General features: G+C 34.4%; 1 protein-coding gene across 2 annotated transcripts in view; it reads left to right on the forward strand.

Moving 5' to 3' along the window:
- cdk15 (cyclin-dependent kinase 15) overlaps nucleotides 1-17,225 on the forward strand; it is a 28,935-nt gene that overhangs the window by 1,060 nt on the left and 10,650 nt on the right. For both annotated transcript variants that reach the window (XM_067373794.1, XM_067373795.1), the window contains exons 2-3: nucleotides 9,706-9,737; nucleotides 15,069-15,206. In XM_067373794.1, the coding sequence (XP_067229895.1) occupies nucleotides 9,706-9,737; nucleotides 15,069-15,206 (170 nt within the window). The remainder of the gene's footprint in view (nucleotides 1-9,705; nucleotides 9,738-15,068; nucleotides 15,207-17,225) is intronic.

Consider the following 17,225-nt stretch of genomic DNA (forward strand, 5'->3'; position numbering starts at 1 on the left):
GGCAGTAAACGTGTCATCATGTGGGAGAAGTTATTTTGATTAATGATTAAAGTTGCTGAGGATGTTTTGTTTTATACATTTTTGCAATATTACTTGAAACTGTCTTTACTAACTGATAAAAGACTATTTATTAGGTGCACTGAAAGGAAAAATATTAATATACATCATCTGTGCACGAGGTAGGGCCTTAAAAACATCAGCCAATCGTTTACGCGATCATTACGTAAACGATCGGCCGTCTGGCTTGTCAATCACTGCCATGACGTTCCTTGTGAGAGACGAGCGCGGCTGCGCGCTCCAGTAACTTTCCACACTCCACAGGAGACAGGAGTAACAACTGCAGATTATGAGTTACCTGCAGTGAGTCCGACATAATGAATCCACTAACACGATACAGCGAATTCCGTTAGTAAACACTCGTGTTCCAATACTCGTGCATGAGTTTTGGGAGGCGTTCCCTCAAAAGGAGAGGGGGGGTTGTTCTTACGCATGCGCTCATTTCAAAAACTCAGTAACAGTCTTTGGTTTTTCAGTCGACGAAAGATCCTCTTTATCACCTTTAAGAGGGCAAATGAATTTAAAATAAAAAATGATGTTCACAAATAAATCATTTATAATAAATACTGCAATATTTTATACAATAATAAGAATTGTCAATTTTGATTTCATGGTGACTTTAAAATTAAAATTGATGTAAAAAATATTTGAAACCTAAATAGTAATGTTGAAAAATAAAATGTCAAAAGAACGTAACAAAAAAAAAACTAAGTATAAAAAATATGAAAACAAAATTTAAACGAAAAAAAAAAAAAAATTGTAAAAAATTAAAATGCTAATTTTGCTCTTAGTCGATCTCATGTGAGTGACAGATTGTCCCGCCCTTGCGGCAGTAAACGTGTCATCAGAGAAGAGATGCCATTACGAGTGGGAGGGGAAGTTATTTTGGTTAATGATTAAGAGGACAAATTAATAAAAAAAAAAAAAAATTATGTGCATGAATAAATCATTTATAATAAATACTGCAACATTCTATACAAAAATAAGAATTGTCAATTTTGATTTCATGGTGACTTTAACTAAAACTAAAACTGATGTAAAAATAAATGAAACCTAAATAGCAATGTTAAAAAACTAACAAAAATGTAAAAAGAATGTAACAAAAAAAATAAATCAAATAAAATTTGAATGAAAAAAAAATCTAAATGCTAATTCAAAATATTAATAAGAACTATAATAGTATATAAATAAAATAACATTGGTAGAACCACAAAATCAGATGCAATCAGCAGGGTATGCAACTCTCCTAAACCATAGCCGAGGAAGTGAATAAATAGATTGTTGTGGCTAGGCACATGTCATTGTCGACGTGTACTGGAAGACAAATAGCCCAAGTATGCTGGATTGTAGCAGGATTCTGCTTGACCTGTGCATACGAGACAGAATGACCTACACAGCAGAGATATTATCCGTGGTTTACTGCATGGCAGAAGTGAGATTTTGTTGTGATGGACGAGGGAACGGCAGGTTCCTGTAGGTGAGAGGAAAACAGCTTGTAACAGCATCTGTGTCCATCTCTTGAGAGGCACGAGGGCCTCAGAGTGAAGAAAAGTGTGTGTGTTATGTGTGAATAAAGCAGGCACGAGTGAAAGGCATTGACTTTAAATATATTGCAATAGTGGAAAATCTGTCGCTGGCTATTTCTGGATGTGTATTTAAGCACATTTCCTCACCATGTACGAAAGTAGCCTATTGCTGTCCTGTGAGTGGCTAGCAAATCTGCATTTTTGTGCCAGTTTGTGTGCATTTCTTGGGCTACCAGCCTGAAATCACTTACCTTGTGATTATTTTCCTGAATTTTGAAAGTTGGTTTATCTGAAGTCATATTCCTGATCTGGGTTAAAAACCTCACGTTTCATAATCATCAATATCACCAGATAACAAATTAATATCTTTTATTAATTAACAAATTAATAGTTAATAATGAATTTTACGATTACTATAAGTATATCCAAATTTACCCGGATACATACAGTAAACTCAGTATGTGCCATATAGCAAATCTTAACTGCTTGCTTGTTATATCATCAAAAAATGTATATGTATAATGTATACTGATATGTATACTACTAATGACATATGTTTACTACTAATGTATATATGTATAAAACTATATTATTGCCCAGCAATATATTAAAGTTGGTTATATAATACATCCTAATTTGATATATATTATATCCAACTTTATCTGCGTATATACAGTACACTCATGTAAAGCGATATATAAAACATAGATGATTTTTTTATATTGTCACAAAATGTACCTATATAAAAAATTCCAGCTCGTTATATAAAGTTGGATAAATAAGTATGTCTAACTACCCACATACATACAGTGTACTTGCGTAGGGCAAAAAACACTACATAACATATCTCAACGGCTTGATTGCTTGTGTTGTCGCAAAATATAAACTATATTATAACCAAGCTCTAATCTGCTTAATGCGTCTATAAGGCATGAAGATGGCATAAATCATTATAAACATTAACATCATGTTTTTCCTGTAAAGCTGCTTTGAAAAAATGTGTATTGTGAAAAGCACTATACAAATAAATTTGACTTAACTATTGAAACAGAAGTTTAGGGTGGGACATATCGAAGGGGTTGTCCCTTTTTTAATAGCCAATAACCTTAATGTTCTCAAATCATGAACTATGATTTGATACTTGCTATTGATAGTTAGAGGCAGGAGGAACATTCTCAAATTACAGTCTAGAGAACATTTTATGAAAAATTATCAATACTTTGGTCTGTTTTTCAAGAAGAGAATGTCAATGTATTTAAAGTCGGCATGAAACAAGTTGCAATAGTCTTTTCTCCCTATTGTGGCATATTATTAAATATTATTAAAGGATTAGTCCACTTTTAAATAAACTTTTCCTGATATTTTACTCACCCCCATGTCATCCAAGATGTCCATGTCTTTCTTTCTTCAGTCGAAAAGAAATTAAAGTTTTTGATGAAAACATTCCAGGATTATTCTCCATATAGTGGACTTCAATGGGCACCAAACAGTTGAAGGTCAAAATTAGTTTCACTGCAGCTTCAAATTGTTCTACACGATCCCAGATGAGAAATAAGGGTCTTATCTAGTGAAACCATTGCTCATTTTCTTGTTTTAACCATAAATGCTCAACTTCTTCTTCTCTATTAGATATCTGGTGGTGTAGACTCTGCTAAGCGTATTACTGCCCTCCACAGGTGAAAGTTTGAACTTATTGTTATATGCTATTGAACTAGCATATTGCATATAAAAATTAGTTCAAACTTTGACCTTTGGAGGGCAGTAATACATTTATCAGAGTCTACACTGCCGGAATTCTAATATATATATATATATATATATATATATATATATATATATATATATATATATCTATATATATATATATATATATATATATATATATATATATAATACTTCAATATTCCATAAAAAATAAGAATTGTCCATTGGTTTGGATTTCATGGTAACTTTAAATCCACATATCTGAATTTATAGGAATGCACTCGCTTCTAGATGGTATCAAAGCTAACAGGCATTTATTGGGGTCTTTAACCTACCTTGTTTACATCGTTTATCTGAATTCCTTGGCCTTCATCAAACCAATCACTGCACTTGTCTGATACATGAGTGATGGGCGGCTGTACACATTGCTCACAGAATACATATCAGCAAGAGCTGCACATTAAGATATGAGAGAGAGGGAAGGAGGGAAAACGTGAGTTGGCTACAGAATTCAGAACAGTAAGAGAAGGATGTCAAGTGGTGATGAAGGAGAGAACGATCTTGATGGAATGAGTAAACATACTTGTGCAGAGACAGACAGAGTGGAGTGTAGAGATGGATGAGAGGATGAAAAGAGAGAACGGGAAGCTCTGATGCATCTGAGCATGAGTTATGAGCTCTCTGAGCCCTCCCTTACCCTGGCTCATAAATATCTGTGCAAAAAATGCTCAAGGGGGGAAGCAGAAACACACAAAGACAGCACAGATCATTGGTCGACAAAAATACACTCTATAAGAAATCTTCCTGAGTAACCTATGATTGACATTTTTATACCCAAAATTGATTTTATCACTTATTTTTATTATAAGTAGACTTATAAATGTATGTATGTATGTAAAATGTATGTTTAGGAAACTAAGCAATAGTTAAGCATACACCTTATTTTGCAGTGCAGAAGTAAGCTGTTTTCTGTGAATGTGCAAGACTTCCCATTCATCTGCTATAGTAAATATCTAGAAGAATAACAAAGTGCAGTAAACGGTAAAACTATTTGCACTACAAACTAGTGTTTTTGATTACGATAATAATGATAATAATGACAACAAATACCAGTTTGCAGTATCAAGCAGCATAATGAACTGTTTTTGTACAGCTATTATAACTGGAAACAAATGACACTGGAAGCCTTGCACTTTCAAGTCACAAATGACCGCAGCCGTTCTTACGTTAAAGGGTTAGTTCACCCAAAAATGAAATTTCTGACATTAATTACTCACCCTCATGTCGTTCCAAACACATAAGACCTTTGTTCATCTTTGGAATAGAAATTAAGATATTTTTGTTGACGTAGTGAAGCAGTTCAGCGCTTCCATATTCTACGACTGATTATTGGCCGGCCTCCTGCGTCAGCATCACATGTATGCGTCATGCTGCTCATGTGTACTGCCTCGGCCAATACTGAGCTGGCATTCAGCCGCAAACACGTAAGCGCTGAACTGCGTTCACTGCATCAACTGCATAAGACAACAGTTTAAATTGTTAAATAAAGTCATTATTTTTGTTTTGTTTTTGCGCACAAAAAGTATTTTCATCGCTTCATAATTTTAAGGTTGAACCACTGTAGTCACGTGGACTATTTTACCAATGTCTTTACTACCTTTCTGGATGTCAAAAGGTGCAATGATGTTGCTGCCAATGTGTGCTTCAGAAACCTCTTGGACTTCATCAAAAATATCGTAATTTGTGTTCCGAAGATGAACGAAGGTCTTACAGGTGTGGGACGACATGAGGGTGAGTAATTAATGACATAATTTTCATTTTTGGGTGAACTAACCCTTTAATTTGGAGAAATAAACATGAATGGTTGTTAAGGTGTTGCTAGGCAGTTGCTTTAGTGTCATGGGTGGTATCTTGCTGGAAATAGAGTTCATCCCTTCATAGGGATGCACAATATATCAGTACGATTCGGGTTATCGGCTGATAATAAAAACATATATATTTTTTGATGTATATTGTTATTGGCTGATATTGGATGTTTAATTATGCATGCTCATTTCTTCTAGTTTTACATTTAGATTATGCATAAGCAATGCATATTAATCCATAAAATAACCTGCAGCATACTCGTTGTCATCAAGTATGAGAAATAATGCTTCTCTGGGAATGCATTTTTCATAAATACATTTTTGATGAGATCCTTGATGTGAACTTCCTACAACCTTCTTGAATCAGTTTCATGGGAGGTCATGGTTAATGGAGACTGGTCACCGCTGGAAGGCCCTTTATGATGACCTTTCTTTCTTGTCAAGGACGATGCTAATCTGATGTTAGCGGAGCTCCTCAGAGTAACACCTGCAGCAGTGCCAAAAAGAGTTTTTAGTAAATTAGATCTGGAACGATCCAACAGAGACATACAGTCTTCTGGGTCAACATGCAGGGCTTTGTAATTCAATCATCTAATGTGATGTAGTTATATCAACATTAATGCAATCAACTCTTACAGGACTCTTTAATAAAATCATATATAAAAATCATAATAACTATTAATAACTATAATTAGTCTCTCAGCTGTCTCTGCAGTGGGCTTTTAATCATTCTAGAGGTATCTTTAAAAACATTCTTCTCAGCAGAGATGTTATTTGACATGGTAAAATTTACTGGACAGTTTTAGGGCAGAACTGTCTTCCTGCAGTCACATTGAGCCTTAAAACTTACACAGATGAGAATATTTTTATATTCCCTGTATCTTTTGCCTAAACAGAGTTCATTTCGTTGTGACTGACTGTCAGAACATATCTAATCACACATTACATAGCAGATGCACTCCACCTCTTAGAGACACCTTTCAAATATGCATCACCGAAATGGACGTTTTAATAGCTGTGGGCTGTTTTACGGAGCACCCGTCCTCTGAACTGTGATCTCGGGGTCCTCTCTTTGTCCTTTTCTCTCTCTGTTCGCTGATCCCATTTAGTGTTGTATTTGCTGTTAACTTTTAAATGAAGGTGAAGGGTAAATCTCAGACCCCCTGTACCCAACCACCTGCTCCTGTTCGCCTCTCCCGTCAGGAGCTTAAACACTGAGCGCTGCGTGACTCACCTCCTACCTGCTTTATCATACCAGACACACTCTCTCACACACACATGTTGGGTTTTCATGTTTTATGGGGACTTCAATAGACATAATGATTTTTATACTATACTGTACAAACTTTATATTCTATCCCCTAACCCTAACCCTACCCATAAAACTTTCTGCATTTTTGCATTTTTAAAAAACATTATAGGCAGATTGTTTCAAAGCAGCTACAGTGATAAACAGAAAAATAATGATTCAATGACACAAACAGAATTCAGTTTTCAGCTGTAAAGCAGCTCTAAAAAGACAATAGTAAACAGTCCTTATTCAGTTGAAATCAGTTTAGTGTCAAAAACATCAATTATGAAATGAATCAATTCAATTCAATTCAGCCATAAAGCAGATCTGCAGAAAACAGAGATATCATCCAGCTAAGTTTAATTCTCATCTAATGGTGTCAGTGCAGATAAATCAGTAATATTGTTGAATATTAAGTGCATGTGAATGTTCAGATTTATGTGTTCTTCCACCATGGTCTATAAAATGAAAGCTTTTTCATGTGCTAAATGGAAGTAATGTATGTTAATGCATTTAATATTATTAAATACATAATATTATAATATTTTGTATTTAATAGCTTAATTTGTATTTAATTTATATTTTTACATTATAGGACCTAGTTTATATTAAGTGTCTTTAACTACTATGTACTAACATTTAAATTAATAATTTGATAAAATGCAATGCATACATGTTTTTACATACTTGTATTTACATATATTTACATTGCATGTAATTACCTGCATGTAATTACATCTGTAATTAATATCTGTACATCTGTTATTACACTGTTAAAGTGGGCTCATATTATATTTAATAATATTGTATATATTTAAGAACATATATGTTCTTAAATATATACACTACATACACATAAATATAAAACAATATATAATATTATATATATAATCATATTTAATGCATTTACAACTCCAAATTTAAATGTTTTTACTGGCCAAATGAATTATATTTTGTAAATATAAAGAAATTTTGATTTTGATGGCTGTAATACACTCCAAAAAAGTTGGGACAGAGGCAAAATAACAGTGAAAAGATTGGTTTTGAAACAGTCCACAATAAGCAGGTGAATTGGTAATGGGTGCAGGTATTGTGTTTGGGTATGAAAGGAACATCCACTAAAGACTCGCTTTTGCAAGCAAAGATGGGTCATGGCTCACCACTTTGTGCCAAATGTCATGAGAAAATTGTCAAACAATTCAAAAATCACATTTCTTTCACCATCTACCATACATAATATTGTAAAAAGATTCTGGGAATCCAGAGAAATCTCAGTCCGTGTAGGGCAAGGCAGTCTTCTGTTGAATGGGCGTGACCTTTGAGCCCTCAAATGGCTCTGTGTTAAAAATAGCCACGGGAGTACTTTGGAAAACCGTCGTCACTTAAAACAGTCTGCCGCTGCATCAAGAAATGCAACTTGAATCTCTGTTACACAAGGAGAAAGCTATACAACGATTGTTTGCAGAGATGCTGCCGAGTTCTCAGGGCCAGAATCTCAGATGGTCCAAAAGACAGTGGAAATGTATGCTGTGGTCAGACGAGTCCATGTTTCAAAGTGTTTTTGGAAAAAACTGACATTGAGTTCTCAGTCCAAAAGACGAAAGGGACCATTTAGACTTTCATCATTGACAGATGCAGAAGCAAACATCGGTCATGGTATTGGGGGGGGGGGGGGGGGGGTATGGGTACATCAGTACAAACGGTATGGGTAACTTGCATATGTGTGAAGGTACTATTGATATGGAGGTACCAGACGTCACATTTTTCCCGGGACAGTCCCGTATTTCAGGTCTATTTTTAGTGTCCCGACTTCTGAAGAAAAAATCATGCTTGTCCCATATTTCATCTTTCCTAAAATTTCATTATGACTGATAGAACGAGTAGTAGTAGTGTTCTGTTACACGTGAACAGCCCAATCAAATTTGTCATAGAACAAAATACTATCCAATCACAATTCGTTATCGATTAACTTGCCGTTAGTGAAGGCAGAATCACGCTGAATGACGCACACCAGAAGCGCTCTCTTGCACGCTCGCTCTCTCTTTCCTTGCACACGATCCAGTTCTTATTGCGCCTGAATGGTCAAATGCACACATAGTTGCCAAAATGTCCATCATGTGGAGTATCTCACATAAATACAGTCGGTTATGGCTTAAGTGGATGTATAGATGGGTGAAAACCGGATATGTTTCAGAATATTACAACCATGAATTTGGTCTTAAAGGGACAGTAGCCTAATTAAATATTTGTTTGTCAAACAACAAAATATGTTAAATAAATGTATACATAGTAAATAAACCTACTGCATCTGAAAAACAAGTTTATTTAATTTGTATCTCTATTGTATTTGTTGTATTGTTTGTAAATTTCTTTTTTATATATAACAATAATTATTGTGAAATAAAATTTCCCATATTACAAATAAAATGGTCATGATATGACACAGTGGTAAATATGGCTCTGTCTCAACTTTTTTGGAGGGTGTTGCAGCCATCAAAATCAAAATGTGTTTATATTTACAAAATACTATCAAGTTGATCAGTGAAAACATTGAAAATCTTTTCTTTGTACATTTGTCAGTTAAATAAAGGTTCAAGACAATGAACAAATCACAGATTCTTAATTTCAATGCATTTTATAAAATGTCCCAATTTTTCTTGATCTGGGGTTATACATGTTTTTAAATGTGTATATATAATATACAGTATATATTAAATTATAATATATAGTTATGAAATATCTAAAATATTATGAATTCTAATCTAAATATGTAAATTAAATACAAATTAAATATAATTTACAATTCAAGCCCGTTTTCACAGTCAGGGCTTAGACTAAGCCAGGATTAGGCTTTAGGTCAGTTACGGCATTTAAGAAACGTTTAGAAATGTTCCCTAGAAAACAACATTACTGGTGTGTATCAAGAGACAAAACATTGACACTGACATATTTTTAGCTATGTCAGTGAAAGTTTCTTTCAGTTAACAAACCTCAAACATGCATTTTAGTCTAGGACTAGCTTAAGCCTTGTCTGTGAAACTGGGAGTAAATATATTTATATACTCTCTTACATGCATTCATCTGACTTGATAAGCACACACACACACACACACACACTCATCTGACATAATAGTAGTAGACTGCATACTGTTCCTATGAAAAGTTCTTTAAAAATCATCATAAAACCATTACAAACAGTCAAGCCATTTATCACACATGAAGCGTACCACAGCCATCTAAACTGCTCTTTCGTGTTTTACAGGATTAAAGCAAAGACATCTGGGCTATGAGGAGGTAAGAACATTCGACATGACATTACACAACATGTTATGTGCACAAACAAACATCCCTCCACCCACAGAGGCAGGACAGATGACAGCTGGAGGTGGAAGGAACAAATACAACACTACCCCCTATAGGGAGAGAAAAACAGAGAGAGGAGGAAAGGCAAAAGAACAAGATTGTTAAGGGGAGGAAATGCAGCACTGCCCTCTACTGGGGGAAGATAGAGAGGTTATATTTGGAATGACACACTAGAATTCTACTCTTAGTTCTGCAGTATATAATACACACAGTATGCACATTTCCTGTATGCATGCTATCTACGGTCTTTGCTAAAATATTCAGCATACAGTTGAGCCAATAGACCCTGTCATAACTGATGCACAATAACAATTTTATTTTGATAAACACGTGACAACAATGCAGCATGTTTTATTATTGCAAAATGTGTTTTTCATACTATTTTAGCAGAATATACTGCACAGAATTTAGTACGTAGTAAGCAAGCATTTTATCATAGAGACGGGCAGCATAGCTGTGAACAGCATGGACTTTTCTCCTGTCAGTAATTGGCGTCTCATTCCTTGCTCAATCGAGTATGTCCCATCTGGGCACAGAGTCCAGATAGCCAAAGTCAATAAAGAACAGGGAAAACATCCATCATTCTCTCTCTATGATTACACTCCAGCAACCCCAGTTGCCTACAAGAAATGACCAGACTTACCAGAGCATGAGAATAGAAAAACACACACTCAAACACACATACATTGACACTTATACATGTATGAATGTAATTTAATTTAACAAAATATCCTAATATCTTAATATTAAAACTAAGTAAATATTAACTTTATTTATATTTCTCTTCTATTTAAAAAAAAAATGCTGTTCTTTTAATCTCGATTTTTTTTTTTTTTTGAGTGCAGAAATCTTTCTAACCTGTTACTTTTATGTATGACAAATATGCATCACATTGAGTTTTTCAGGTTGTTTATGTTAAAACTGTATAATACAAATGGATAAAAATGTTATATGCAATTCAGATACATAAATCTTAAATTTAGGCCTGTTTTTTTTTGTGAAGGATCATGTGACACTGAAGACGTGTAATGGCTGCTGAAAATTCAGCTTTATGCAGTATTACAGTTTTTACATAAATCACAAAATATTTTTTGAATTTAAGTGCTAAACTTAATTTACTGTGTTTATCCAATTCATTTGTCCAATTTCATCTAAAAAAAGAGAAGTTATCTCAACTTTTGGGAGTAAGTAAAACTTGAAAAAGTATATGCAAAAAAGAAAAAAATATATATTATGAGTTGAGATTTTTACAGTGAATATATATACACTGCCGCTCAAAAGTTTGGGATCGGTAAGATTTTTAATGTTTTTAAGTTTAAGTTTCGTCTGCTCACCAAGGGTGCATTTACTTAATTAAAAATACAGTAAAAACAGTAATATTGTGAAATATTATTACAATTTAAAATGACTTTTCTATTTGAAAATATTTTAAAATGTAATTTATTCTTGTGTTGGTCAAAGCTGAATTTTCAGCATCGTTACTCCAGTCTTCAGTGTCACATGATCCTTCAGAAATCATTCTAATATGTCAATTTGCTGTTCAAGGAACATTTATTGTTTACAATTGTACAAAATATTTGTGTACAATATTTTTTTTCAGGATTATTTGATGAATAGAAAGTTCAAAATAACAGTTTTTAACTGAAATCTAATCTTTTGTAACATTATAAATGTCTTTACTGTCACTTTTGATTGATTTAATGCATCCTTGCTGAATAAAAGTATTCATTTCTTTAATTTCTTTTCAAAAAAAATTAAAATAAAAATTCTTACTGACCCCAAACTTTTGAACGGTATAGTGTAAAATGTTACAAAAGCTTTGTATTTTAGATGAATGCTGTTCTTTTGAACTTTCTATTCATCAAATTATCCTGAAAAAAAGTACACAACTGTTTTTAACATTGATACTAATAACAAATATTTCTTGAGGAACTAATCAGCATATTAGAATGATTTCTGAAGGATCATGTGACACTGAAGACTGGAGTAATGATGCTGAAAATTCAGCTTTGCCAACACAAGAATAAATTACTTTGTAAAAATATATTCAAATAGAAAACAGTTATTTTAAATTGTCACAATATTACTGTTTTTACTGTATTTTTAATTAAATAAATTAAGTCTTATTGAGAAGACAAAACTTCTTTTAAAAACATTAAAAATCTTACCGATCCCAAACTTTTGAGCGGTAGTGTATATAATATAATATAATATAATATAATATAATATAATATAATATAATATAATATAATATAATATAATATAATATAATATAATATAATATAATATAATATAATATAATATAATATAATATAATAATTTGAATGTGGGTGCAACATAAGATTTTAGCCACAGTCAGGCAAGAAAATCTCCTCTTAGAGAGAAATGAACCATAGCGTGTGGACAGAGTGAGGAGATCCAGCTGACTTCCATCATGACGACACTGAATTTCAACTCAGTCTGATGAGAAACGTCTTCATAAAGTCTGAAAACCACTGTATAGATGTGACTGTATGGTATGGGTTCCCTCTCACACTTGCGTTCTTTTATTCTATTATTTCTCTCTCACAATCACCATTTCTCACTGTCCGTCCCATCATGCTTTTCTCTCCTGTGGTTGAATGGATGCGTTTGTTCCCCTTAGCAAATATAACATGGCTGTTTGTGTTTGGCTCTCATGGATGGAAGATGGAGTCATAAGACCAGGCCTGCAGACACGCGCACACACGCACACACACTTTCTCATGCAAGTCATATGAGTTATAGGGCTTAATCAGTGATAGAGAGAGTAAGTGAGAGAGGAGAAGATTTGGAGATGGAGGATTTCCTATGGAGAATGCGGGTCTGGGCGTCTGTGTGCTTAAGGAGATGTTGTTGGTGTTGTGGAGATAAAACAAATGAAGTCAGAAGGGAAGAAAAAGAGGAAATGTTTGAGATGAGAGTAGAAGAGATAAAAGAAGCAATGAAAACAGAAGAAAAACCTTCAAAAACTTGGAGTGTGTCCTCCCTCCCAGTCGCTGAGGTCAGATGGGTGTGTGTGTGTGTGTGTGTGTGTGTGTGTGAGAAGGAGTTTGTGTGACATCAAACAGGGATAAATGTTGATGTCTTGTCTTTTGAATTACAATAACATTGACATTTGTAACATCATAGAAGAATGTCCCATAAAAATGTAACTAACTTTTAATGTCATTGAGAAATAGGTCTGATTATTTTGAATACTGTTTCAAAGCAACATTTACTGTATGCCAAATGGGTTAAACTATTTAGCATTTCCATATTAGTGTTCTTATGTTATTGCCAAGCAATTATTGAGAGTCAAAAGTAATGTGTTTGATTGAAGAGGAGTCTTAAGATAAACTGCACAGCCGTTTAGTTCCAAATTTACTGGTTACAGCACATTCTGTACAACTAAACCTGAAGTCCATTCTGAGAGTGTCAGTTGTCCCTGTGTGCAATGAAATCACTCAAATGAACTAAATTTGGGCAAAGAGACAGAAATAGGGAACATGAGCGCTAAAAGAAACTTCTGTGTCAGGACATTCTGACATCATCTGCGTTACACCTTAGTGCTTCGTCTGCTGTTGTTACAAAAATACACCATGGCTGTGCAGTGTTCCAGTAGCATGAAATTGCTGAAATTACAGCCCACAGCAAAAAAAAGGTACATAAAGCTGGAGCTCAACGGAATTGGTGTTCCGCCGCTGGTTCCGTCCAGTTCCAAGTCATCATCGTCATCTCTGGTTAAGATTTTTGAAGGATCATGTACTGTATTTATAATCAAATAAAATCAGCCTTTGTGAGCAGAAGAGACTTCTTTCAAAAACATTAACATTTTTTAAAAATTATTTCAAACTTTCGACTGCCAATGTACAGTGGGTACGGAAAGTATTTAGACCCCCATACATTTTTCACTCTTTGTTATATTGCAGCCTAAAATCATTTAAGTTCATTTTAATGTACACACAGCACCCCATATTGACAGAAAACACAGAATTGTTGACATTTTTGCAGATTTAGTAAAAAAGAAAAACTGAAATATCACATGGTCCTAAGTATTCAGACCCTTTGCTCAGTATTTAGTAGAAGCACCCTTTTGATCTAATACAGCCATGAGTCTTGTTGGGAAAGATGCTACAAGTTTTTCACACCTGGATTTGGGGATCCTCTGCCATTCCTCCTTGCAGATCCTCTCCAGTTCTGTCAGGTTGGATGGTAAACATTGGTGGACAGCCATTTTTAGGTCTCTCCAGAGATGCTCAATTGGAGTCAGGGCTCTGGCTGGGCCATTCAGGAACAGTCACAGAGTTGTTGTGAAGCCACTCCTTCATTATTTTAGCTGTGTGCTTAGGGTCATTGTCTTGTTGGAAGGTAAACCTTCGGCCCAGTCTGAGGTCCTGAGCACTCTGGAGAAGGTTTTCGTCCAGGATATCCCTGTACTTGGCCGCATTCATCTTTCCCTCGATTGTAACCAGTCGTCCTGTCCCTGCAGCTGAAAAACACCCCCACAAACCCCTTCCATTTAAGGATTATGGAGGCCACTGTGCTCTTAGGAACCTTAAGTGCAGCAGACATTTTTTTGTAACCTTGGCCAGATCTGTGCCTTGCCACACTTCTGTCTCTGAGCTCTTCAGGCAGTTCCTTTGACCTCATGATTCTCATTTGCTCTGACATGCACTGTGAGCTGTAAGGTCTTATATAGACAGGTGTGTGGCTTTCCTAATCAAGTCCAATCAGTATAATCAAACACAGCTGGACTCAAATGAAGGTGTAGAACCATCTCAAGGATGATCAGAAGAAATGGACAGCACCTGAGTTAAATATATGAGTGTCACAGCAAAGGGTCTGAATACTTAGGACCATGTGATATTTCAGTTTTTCTTTTTTAATAAATCTGCAAAAATGTCAACAATTCTGTGTTTTTCTGTCAATATGGGGTGCTGTGTGTACATTAATGAGGAAAAAAATGAACTTAAATGATTTTAGCAAATGGCTGCAATATAACAAAGAGTGAAAAATTTTAAGAGAGTCTGAATAATTTCCGTACCCACTGTATTTATGCATATCTCCCTGTTGAAGATCCTGAAGCCACGTAGACATGAATATGAGGACACGGTTCACACACGTACACACACAGACAGATGTGATGGATATAGCAAGATGGCTGTATCAGCGAAACAGGTTGTAATAACATCTCACACTGTACCTGATATAGATCAAACTGTCCCTGTGCATTTCTCTCTCTATCTTTGTCTCTGATTTCAGCTGGGTGAGCTGGATGGGGTGGAGAAACCACAGCCGCACTGGTTTCACACGCTGCAGGTGCGACGGCTCAGAGTTCAGAGGGGCCGCAGTAACAGCGATCCTATGGGAGGAAAGAGCTTCCAGCAAGAGTTCCAGTGGGTGAGGGACACACTAATACAACTCAGACATACACAACATTTGATTTAAGCATGTCCACAGCTACACAGTCATGTACAGTTTTGAGGGATGTTATCAGTAACACATTACAATATTATGTTACTTATTATAAACTGTAATTGTCACATTGAAAGTAATGTTAACTCTATAAAGGCTACTGTATAATATTAGATACATTCATTTATAAGGCCTCTGAATTATCAACATGATCAAAACCTGTTGTGCACAATCTACTACATGCATTCTGTCATCTGATTGATGGTTTATAATTTTTTAGCAAATAAGAGGCCTTTTAGTATAATTGTAAAAACATCCCCCTTCAGGTTGTCTTACACACATCTTTTTGCTCTGAAACCTTTACTGATTTTTATGAAGTGGTAACACTTTACAATAAGGTCTCGTTTGTTAACACTAGTTAATGTATTGTAACATTAACATAAACAAACATAAACTAACAATGAGCAATACATTTGTTAAAGTATTTATTAATCTTTGTTAATGCTAGTTAATAAATTGATCATTGTTTGTTCATGTTAGTTCACAATGCATTAACTATGTATTGTTCGTTATTAGTTCATGTTAACTAATTTAGTTAACTAATGTTAACTAATTAACCTTATTGTAAAGTATTACCTATGAAGTAAACACAAGAATAAATGTTTCAAGATGAACATTTACTGGGCTGAAGCAACTTAGATTTACAGGGTTCTTACACAGTTTGGAAAAGTATGGAATTTGATTTGAGTAATTTCCAGGTCTGGAAAAGTATGGAAAAAAAGAATGCAGAGTATGTCAAAATATTTGCATTTCCTGACTATTGCCCCTATTTAGAAAATTAAGAATTTAATGAAAATTAATTTTTCATACAAGAAGTGTGTTTTCAAGGTGTACTTTTTCATTATGCAAAAATGTAGGTTATACGCATTTTGGGTTTCTTCTCATGATATTCTTAGCACCGTATTACAGAGCCACTAAAAGCACCTTTGCAAAAATAAAAAATATACGGACTTATGTGTGTGCACGAGAAACCATTAAACATATACTGTAAGACAATGCACACTGAGCCATCAGCCCATTTTGCGTTTTGGTTTCTCGCCACAGAGTATGCGTTAAAGCAGACCTAAGGCCTTGAAATAGGATGTACTGCCCTAATGAAAGCCAAATTTTGAACTCTTTTTTTTACAGTACCAGTCTTTTTTATAGACCCTTGAACTTGACAAATAGGACAATATTGTGCCATCAGCTTATTTCGTGTCATGGTTTCTCCACCGCCACAGACGATGCATTAAATTGGACATTAGGCCTTGGTATTAGAGGTACTACCCTAATGAAAGCCACATTTTGAGCAAATAGATCTCTATTAATTCATGTGCATCCATGGTCTCGTTTTCTATATAGTAAGATGGCAGTGACGCACGAAGGAAATAGGTTACAGTATATATAAAACTAGAAATCTTAATGTGTAAACATGCAAAAAATGTGAATAGTTTCTCATGTGCATGTGAAAGTCTGTATATATTTTTATTTATTTTTTATTTTTTTATTTTAGGGGCTCTGTTTTTTGACACAATGAAAAAATGAAATGAAAAAACCCTCAGAAAGTAAAAATATATACAGATGACTGTGCTCTGTACCAAATATAAAGCTGAAAATAATGCCGTATGAACCATTTGTGTTAAATATGGTCTGAAAATCTACAAAGAGGTTCGGAAATTTGAGTCTAGAAAAGTATGGAATTTTGAAATGGAAAATGTATTCCTACTTAATTTTTTAGGTAAATTATGTTAAAAGTGAGCATCAAATATGATAAAGTCATCATTGTACTACATTGCATTATATGTTTTGCCCCCCACAGAGCTTTGATCATAAAACTAAGCATTTCAATATAATATTACTAAGATATGTTATTGGAAGATACAGAGTGACAACTGATATTTATATGCATTTTATGTAATTTCCTCTTCCTTTTTGGCCATATAAATAACATCTGCTGCAAATTGC

This window comes from Chanodichthys erythropterus, chromosome 21, assembly GCF_024489055.1.
Source record: "Chanodichthys erythropterus isolate Z2021 chromosome 21, ASM2448905v1, whole genome shotgun sequence".
In the NCBI taxonomy this organism is placed as follows: Eukaryota; Metazoa; Chordata; class Actinopteri; order Cypriniformes; family Xenocyprididae; genus Chanodichthys; species Chanodichthys erythropterus.